This window comes from Drosophila ananassae, assembly GCF_017639315.1.
Source record: "Drosophila ananassae strain 14024-0371.13 chromosome 4 unlocalized genomic scaffold, ASM1763931v2 tig00000077, whole genome shotgun sequence".
Lineage (NCBI taxonomy): Eukaryota > Metazoa > Arthropoda > Insecta > Diptera > Drosophilidae > Drosophila > Drosophila ananassae.
The window spans coordinates 647,705-657,285 of NW_025319043.1; the positions used below are offsets into that span (position 1 = coordinate 647,705).

Consider the following 9,581-nt stretch of genomic DNA (forward strand, 5'->3'; position numbering starts at 1 on the left):
GTGAAATATACAATTGTGCAGACGATTTACCCACTACACAATCTGAAGTGGTAATATATGCGACCAAACTTCTCAATGTTAGCCCTCCAGAACCAATTGAGTTACCAGATTATGCACAGAGTTTTTATTTAGGATCAAAGAGAGTAAGTAATGTTAAAATTAAAAAAGATCTTAATGTCTCTCTAATTTATCCTAACTACAAGGTGGGATTAGAGAGTTTGCACGTAAACAAAACTGAAATCACATCAGAATGATAGATAGGCTTATTGTCACTGCCATTAAGTTAAGGAAAGAATGGTTAAAAACTGAACTAAAAAGTCAGAAATAAGTATCCGTTCAGCGGAGTGGCAGAATAAGGTAGACAAGGTGATCTAAAAAGATAATCATAGAGCAAAAGTGAAATAATATGGTAAACCTTTTAGAACTTTGCAAAAATTTACAGCAAAAAATAGAAAGGTTAGAAGCAAAAATAGAAAGATTGGAAAAAGAGAATGAAAGTTTAAAAGCAGAAAATAAGGCTTTAAAGATAGAAAATGCTGAGTTAAGAGAAAGACTCGGTTTAAGCTCAAAAAATTCATCAATACCAAGTTCCAAAGAGTTGTATAAAATAAAAAAGAATAAGCCGAAAAGCGAAAGGAATATTGGCGGTCAGGTTGGTCATAAAGGAAGTTTTCGCGCCAACATGGATGCAGATAAAGTAGTAAAGATAGAGTTGCCTAATACTTGCGAATGCGGAGGAGAAATTGCAATATGTGAAAAACCATATATTCATCAGAAAGTTGATCTTCCAGAAATCAAGCCTTATGTAGTGGAATATCAGTTAGAACATGGCCGTTGTCGGAGATGCGGAAAGAGAAGAAGTAGCAAGTTACCGGAAGGTGTTACGCCAGATACATTTGGTCCAAGGGTTAAGTCAATAATTGCAGCGTTCAGCGGATTCTACAAAAAATTCAAAACGCGAAATAGCGAGTGTCGTAAATGATATCTTCAATTTGAACATAAGCGTCGGTAGCATATCAAATAGTGAACATAGAGTTGCTTCAAAATGCAAAAAAATGTATGAGCAGATCGAACAAGAGATAAGTAGGAGTAAAGTTCTACATATTGATGAAACGAGCCATTATAACAAAGGTAAACTCGCTTGGTGTTGGATGTTTGCAAGCAATACGGCAAGTTTTGTAAAATTTACAGAGTCAAGAGGAATGAAAGTTTTACAAAATAGTAAATTCTGCAATCGCAATAGCTTGGTAATAACTGACAGGTATGCAGCATACAATTATTTTGCCGATAAAAACAGGCAAATCTGTTGGGCACATTTATCAAGAGATTTTGAAAGATTAGCACATAGTTGGAATATTGAAGTTAAAGTTCTGGGTTGTTACTTGAGAAACGTGGCCACTGAATTATTTGCACTAAAAAAAAGCTTTACTAAAAAGTGAGATAGATGTTTTGAGGTTTGTCAGACGTGCCAGAAAATTAAGAAAACGTACAAAGTATTACTTGAAGGAGATATCTCGTTTACCTGAAGCAATTGGAGCCTCTCGAGTTGCAAAAAATGTTCTGAGATCTGAAAGAATGTTGTGGAAATTTTTAGATGACCCAGAAAATATTCCGCTGACAAATAACCACGCTGAACGGCAATTCGGCATTATGTCGTTTATCGCAAAAACTCATATTTTACACAATCAAAGCGGGGAAATACATTCCTTGAGCGGATAATTTCATTATACTTAACTTGGAAACAAAGGGGTCTCAATCCTTTCCAAAATCTCCTATCTATTGTTTCTTAAACCACTCTCCTGAACGGATACAGAAATAATTAAGGATTTATGACAAATGCTGAAACAGAATAGAGTAAACTTTAAAGCAGATAAACTCTGAAGTGTAAATTACTTAAGAAATAGTGACCTTACCCAGAAAAAGTGGAGAGAAAGAAAGAGTTTTTTCGGGTAAAATAAAATTTTGGAGGATTAGAAATGGCAAGAGAATATACGGCAGAATTCAAATTGGAAGCTGTTAAGCTGGCAAATGAACAAAGAAAGGTAGGTCAACCAGTTGCAAAAGTAGCAAGAGATCTAGGAATAAGGGATAGTGTATTAGGAAAATGGATGAAGAAATATAACGAAAAAAAGTCAGCGGCAAATGCATTTCCAGATGTAGCACCTTATGACAAAGAGAGGTTTGATTTACAAAGCAAGAGTAACAAGGGAAAGAGACATTTAAAAAAAAGCCCTGGCCAGTCAAAAAGAGTAAAATATTTTTTTATATAGTAACTGCTATAAAGTACAGGAATTATGTAGGATTTTCTGCTAGTGGCTACTATAAGTGGACCACAAGAAAAATAAGCAGTAGAGAATCAGCAAATAAAGAGCTACTCGAAGCTATTCAAAAAATATATCAAGTTTCTAAATGTAGATATGGAGCTCCTAAAATTCATGCTGAATTGAAGGCTTTGGGTAAAAGTTGCAATTTGAAAACGGTGCAAAGTATTATGCAGAAAAATGACATCAGGGCTATACTGAGAAGAAAGTTTAAAATTAAAAAACAACAAACAGATAATAGAGCTGTAGCTCCCAATATACTAGATCAAAACTTTATTGTTGATCAACCAAATAAAGTATGGGATTACTTACATCAAAACCAAGGAGGGATGGCTATATTTGGCAGCAATAATTCTCACGTATGGTAGTTAATGAGTAGTGCAATAAATAAACAATTGGTTATGAACTCTTTATTAATGGCCATTAATAGGCGTAAACCTGTTAAAAATCTACTGCTGCACAGTGACCAAGGTTCACAATATACTGCGCAAGGGTATCAATATCTCTTAGCTGTAAAGAATATAGATGAGTAATAAAGGCTGTTGTTACGACAATTCTGTTGCAGAAAGCTTCTTTAGCTCATTGAAAAGAGAAATACTTATTGATACTTCACAACACTCTGCTCAACACACTAGAACTGCAATATTTGAATACATAGAAATTTTTTATAACAAACAACGTCACTATTAACTATTGCATTCCAGAACAATTTGATGCATCATTCTTTTTGTAAAAAACATTCCACACTTTCTCTCCACTTTTTCTGGGTAAGGTCAAATTTCTTCTACTAGGTTTTAATATTACATATGTGTACATCCCCATCATGAATGCTATTTTCGGTAAAATCTCTTACAACGCTCAAAAGCAGAAAAACAAAAACTTGATTTTCTCAGCTAAATAGTGGACCATCAAAAGCACGCATAAATATCTACAATGAAAGAAAAAACTTTCACAATCATCGATGGCTATGGTTTTCTTTTCAGAGCTTACTATGTACTACCTCATTTAATTACCACAACAGGAATGCCAATAGGTGGTGTATATGGCTTTCTGAATATGGTTCTTAAGTACATTGCCCATTCGGACTATTTAACTATAGCACTTGATGCAGGAAAAAAGAATTTTAGGCACGATTTATATCCTGAGTACAAAGCGAACAGAGTAACGCCTCCTGAGGATCTAACTCCACAGTTTACCATACTGAGGGAAGCGGTAGAAGCTTTTAACCTCAGCTATGAAGAGATTGAAGGTTATGAAGCAGATGATATAATCGCAACACTAGCTGCAAAATACGCCAACCACCAAGACTTTAAAGTGGTAGTCGTTTCATCAGATAAAGATTTGTTCCAGCTTTTGAATTACAATATTCTAATATTTGATCCTATTAAAAATATATACATAGATGAAAAACAAATAGTAGAAAAATTTGGTGTAAATTCAAACAAGCTTCTTGATTTATTTTCTCTAACTGGTGATGCATCTGATAACATTCCAGGCGTTCCAGGAATAGGCCCAAAAACTGCCACTAAATTATTAGATGAATTTGATTCATTGAATAATATTATAGAGAACATTGATAACATCGAGCAAACGAGGATTCGTAATATTCTTGCTGAACATAAGGAAAAAGCGCTAATTTCAAGAGAACTTTTATCACTATGCGAAAAAGTAGACCTTCAACATGATATTGCAAAATGTGAAGTTCGCCCTCCAAATATGGAAAAACTATTATCCTTTTTAAAGAAGTATGAATTCAATTCTTTAATAGGTAAAATGGAAAAGCTTTTTTCCTATAATGGGTCTAGCACAAAAGAGAAAATAGAATATAGTAGTGAAGAGTTAGAGAAATTTTTGGAGCATTGTAGATATGAAGGCAAAATTGCAATTCATTACCACCTTGAAAACAATGTATTAAGTCTATCTTATAGCGAAAGTAATATTTTTTATATAGAGCAAGACAGCATACAAGATGCACTTATTACAATTAACTCAACTTTACTCTCAAATGGAGTGCTTAAAATAATACATAACATTAAAGAGATCAGGAAAATCTTCCCTGCAACAGAGAAGATGTTAGATTCAGTTGATGATTTGATGATAATGTCGTATAGCTTGGATACAGGAAAACACGATCACAGTATTCCAAACATAGTTGCGCATAATTTGAGTGAAAATGCAGAAATTTTCTCGGCAAAAACTTTAATAGCAATTCATGAAAAGCTAAAGCAAAGGTTATTTCAGGAAAAATTGTTCACAATTTACGAGCGCTTCGATAAGCCACTTATGAAAGTAATATTTGATATGGAGAAAAATGGGATATTACTGAACATACAAAAATTACAGGAGCTGTCCGATAAATTTCAGCAGGTAATTGCCGTGCTTGAAGATGAGATATATAATTTGGCAGGAGAAAGATTTAATATTGCTTCGCCAAAACAATTAAGTGATGTTTTATTCAACAAAATGGGGCTTAATAAAAAGAAAAAGTCAAAAAAATCTGGATCGTATAGCACCAATTATGAAGTTCTAGAGGCACTCGAAGAAGAAGGGGTAGAAATCGCAAGTAAAATCTTAAATTGGCGACATTTAAGTAAATTAAAAGGCACCTACACTGATGCATTAATAAAGCAAGTTGATCCACTTGATGGTAGAATACACACAAGCTTTTCAACGACTGCAACTGCAACTGGAAGGCTGAGCTCCAGCAATCCTAATTTACAGAATATTCCTATCAGAAGCGAAGAGGGAAATCTTATCAGACAAGCATTTATTGCGCCAAAAGGGCATAAGATAATTTCTGCTGACTATTCACAAATAGAATTGAGACTCCTGGCACACGTTGCAAACGTTGCAGCATTTAAAGAAGCTTTTGCAAACGAACAAGATATTCACGATATCACCGCTAGGCAAGTTTTTGGAGTGCAAGAAATAGATGAGCAATTAAGACGCAAAGCAAAATCCATTAATTTTGGAATTATATATGGCATTAGCCCATTTGGTCTTGCAAAGCGGCTTGGAATTACCATTGCGGAGGCTGCTGAATACATTAATTACTATTTTTCCTGTTACCCAGAAATAAAGGTCTATATGGAAAAAGCAGTGTCTATCGCAAGATTGCATGGTTATGTAGAAACTTTGTTTGGCAGGAGATGCTTTGTGAGAGACATAAATAATACAATTCCTTATGTAAGACAATTTGCAGAAAGGGCAGCAATAAACGCACCACTGCAAGGCACCGCCGCTGATATAATAAAACGTGCGACGATTCAGCTTTTTGACCAATTAAAAGTAGGTAAAATAATCCTCCAGGTTCACGATGAACTACTGGTTGAAGTAGAAGACGAAAAGGTACAAGAAACAGCAAAACTTATGAAAGATATAATGGAAAATGCAATAGAAATTTCTGTACCACTTGAAGTAGAAATAAAAGTTGGCGACAACTGGGGTCTAAATTCCCTTAATTATGACTTAAACATCGTGAATTCTAGGAGTATAAATCATTTGAACTAATACGAAAAATATGTTAGAATAGAACATAGCAAATGCAAATAGGTCAGCCATGACAGGCCCACAAGTAAAAAGTTCAAAACCTCCAAAGTTACCTACTCAGGTAACTAACGAAGATGAGAAAATTTTTGAAAAAGAGGAACATCAGGTAATCCATGATGCCTTTATACAATTGCTAAAAAACAAAGTACAACCTAAAGAATTAAAGGAAGATGACGAGGCAGTACTCGCTTTCATGCTAAGTCAGAATCAAATTATATTCAATAATGTCAAGCTAGAAGATGTAGAACCACTCAGTGAAGAGAATTTTTCTCAGTTTTTACTTTCCGTATTTGAGAAAATTAGAGAGAAAAAATTAGCTAATGAGGAGAATCTCAAGAATGGTAAAATAAAAGAAGTAGTAGATGACTGTGTAGCTGATATACGCGGTACAGAAGCTAAAGATTCATCCATAAAGTTTGTATTGGAAATGCTGCTGCTGCTAATTGGAGGGATCAAAATAGACCCGAAAAATATTTCTGGCTCCTTTATGGATGGGATGAAAGAAAAAATACCATTCTTAGGTAAAGATAAAAAAGAAGAGGATGAACCACCACTCAGTGATGAAGAGATGGTAACAACGTTCTTAAGCAAGATCTTTTTTCCTGTCCTTCTTTCCACTATTCCAATGTTAATTTTTGGTCCTACTACACTCGGAGTAGTTCTTACTGCTATCGGCACAATATTTGCCATAAAAGGAGGAGTGGAGGTTCTTTTTTCAAATGACAAAAAAGGTACTTTGTATAACCCTCATTCACGGGATGAAAAGGAAAGAAAAGAATGGGGTAATGAAATTAGCGATGGCATCAATAAAATTTTAGGAACCCCAGTCGAGAAGGCTAAAGGGAGTGAGCAACCCATTTCTGTTTCTGAACAAATTTCCCAAGGAAAAGAAAAGAGTGAACAACAACCTGTTCCTGAGCAAATTTCCCAGAGAAACAACAGGGAAAACGAAAAGAGTGAGCAGCGCGATCAATCTTGGACAGGAAAGGAAAACAAACGAAGGGAAGAACCACAGAGCAGCAAAGGTAAGACTACTCAGGTTTGCTAAAAGTGAATTGTGTAAGAGATCTGCTATTATTCTATAGCACATACAACAGGAGTATGGTCAGACGGATTTTCTAGCTTACGCAATCTATCATCTATGTAGCATGTTTCCAATTTATCTACAGCTTGTGGTGATAACAGCATATAATCTATTCGCATTCCTTGATTATTTCTGAGTGAATTGCCTTGATAATGCCACCAAGTGAATTGTTGCAAATTTGGGTGAGATATTCTAAACGCATCTTTAAACCCAAGATTCAAGATCGCTCTTAACTTCTCACGTTCTCTTATATGAAAGCACACTTGGCCATTCAATAAGTTTGAATCAAAGACATCAATTTCATCCGGTGCAACATTATAATCGCCAGCTATAATAGTTAACTCTTCATTCTTTAACAAAGTGCTCATCCTTTCATATAGATTATCAAAAAACTTGAGTTTATATTCAAATGCTTGAGAGTCCGGGCTTTGACCGTTTGGAACGTATACACTTCCCACCCTTACCTTCTGATTATTGTGCTTTATTATGCACTCTATATAACGCGCTTCTTGATAACCTTCTACAATGTCAATTTTAAACTTTTCCAGTATTGGATATTTAGATAAAACACAAACGCCATTTCTTGCAACTTGTCCATAGATAGCATATTCATATCCTAACTTTTCTATCTCTGCATAAGGAAATTGCTCTTCCGTACATTTTATCTCTTGCAGCAAAACTATATCTATCTGACTATCAACTATAAAACTACAAAGTTGATTAACTCTTTTACGTATGGAGTTTACGTTCCAAGTTGCAATCTTTAGCATCAGCAATCCTTATTAATTATATCAATTAAACTCTCCCCAGTAGGCAACCTCGATGTTATAATTTTTTTCCACTTGATTAACTTTAAACTATCAGCAATGTTTTTACTCATGGTATATGCAACTGTATTATTCATCACATGAGATAGCCCACTTTTTAGAACTAATGAACAAAATACCCTTGCTGTCTGTGAGGAAAAAAAAGCAACGCTATCAATTTTACCATCCAACAGTAAATTTTTACACCTATTAGTTAGACTCCTTTTAATGATTGTTTTATAGAGTACAACTTCTCTTACGTTAAAATCTTCTTCAGATAATCTCTTTTTGAGGTCACATGATACTTCTTGTCCCCTTATATACAAGAACTTTATTGCGTTTGAATAATGAGCTTTTATGAATGATATCAGACCATCAACGTTGCTGTCTGCTGAGATTATATCAGAAAATCCCAAATTTTTTGCAGCCTGCATGGTTGAATTACCAACTGTAATAATCGGAAAGTCATCCTCTTTGCATATTTGACTAAAAGCCTTTACACTGTTTTTACTTGTAGATATCACAACGTCAAATTCGTACGCAGATATATCAGGATTTAAGTACTTTATTGTGAATACTGGTTCTATATAAACTTTGTATCCATACTTTCTCAATATATTTCTTGTATTGAACGAATCCAATAAAGGCCTCGTTAATAAAATAGACTTCATTCTGATTTATTTTACTACCAGTAAAATAGTACCCTTTATACACAAATTACTGAATAAAAACTTTTATTTTGATAGCTTGAGCAATTATTCAAGTAATTGATGTGGAAGTAGGAGTACTAAGAGCTCCTACCCCAATAAGCCCACAATTTCTGCTTACACTTTTTTGACGCTAATTACATCGAACTCTTTTGAATGGCTTCCTTCAGTGGAATTATATAGCTAATATTCCTGTATAAGTTAATACTTAAGCTTGTACTCTTGCAGTATTTGAAGAGAGATTCTCAAGGGCGTTTTTTGTCTGTGGTTCACTAATCATAGTTTGAACGATATTAGCTGCCATAATAACACAGCCTAGAATAAAAAAAGGCGTAGAAACAAAATAAATAACAGAAGACTCAAAAAGCGACATAGATGCAATACCTCCTATTAGAAATGAAGCACTGGATGCTATATCAAGATAGATCTTTGTTAACTTTTTTTGTCCTGGAGTGTTTTTTATGCCAGATTTCTTATTAAGATTCTGTTGTCGGGAATGATCATTTAGTGACCATATATTTAAAGCAAACGAAAGTGCACTGAATATAGTGCCGGCAATACTAAAATACAGACTTAAGACAGGAATATTCAAGACCAATGCCGCTATGTATCCAATGAAAGAGATAGTAGATAGTGTAGTAACTAAGCGTTTCGAGTAAGTTCGTACCTTCTTTCTGTAGGCTAACTTATCTTTTTCACCATACATAGCATAAATATTACCTAATATGTTATATTATAACATTAATTAATTCAATAAGCAATATGGAAGCTAAGAGTGCCCGAGAGAAGACTTGAACTTCCACAACTTAAAAAGTTACTAGCACCTGAAGCTAGCGCGTCTACCAATTCCGCCACCCGGGCTTTTTATAGTTTACTATGTTAAAGTTAAATAATATACTTAAACAATTTTTAGTTCAAAGGTAATGCCAAATCTAGATCAAATATTTTTTGCTCAAAACAATGTTAATATTAATAACGTATATAAAATAGTCAATAACGCTTTGAGCAATAGCGATGGTGGTGAGCTGTTTCTAGAATTTTGCCAGTCGGAGTCCCTGGTTTTTGAGGATAACATATTAAAACACATGGACTTGAATACTAGAAGGGGATTTGG

The 9,581-nt window shown here is 34.4% G+C and overlaps 1 protein-coding gene and 1 non-coding gene across 2 annotated transcripts; one reads left to right on the forward strand and one right to left on the reverse strand.

Annotated features, from left to right (window-relative positions):
• Positions 1-5,880: 5,880 nt before the first annotated feature.
• On the forward strand, positions 5,881-7,034 carry LOC123257949. Its single transcript, XM_044717892.1, has 2 exons — positions 5,881-6,895; positions 6,956-7,034. The coding sequence occupies exons 1-2, from the start codon at positions 5,881-5,883 to the stop codon at positions 7,015-7,017; spliced, it is 1,077 nt and encodes a 358-aa protein (XP_044573827.1). The 3' UTR covers positions 7,018-7,034.
• Positions 7,035-9,243: 2,209 nt separating this feature from the next.
• Positions 9,244-9,328, reverse strand: Trnal-cag. Its single transcript has one exon. It is a non-coding gene; the product is annotated as a tRNA-Leu (tRNA).
• Between the last annotated feature and the right edge of the window lie 253 nt (positions 9,329-9,581).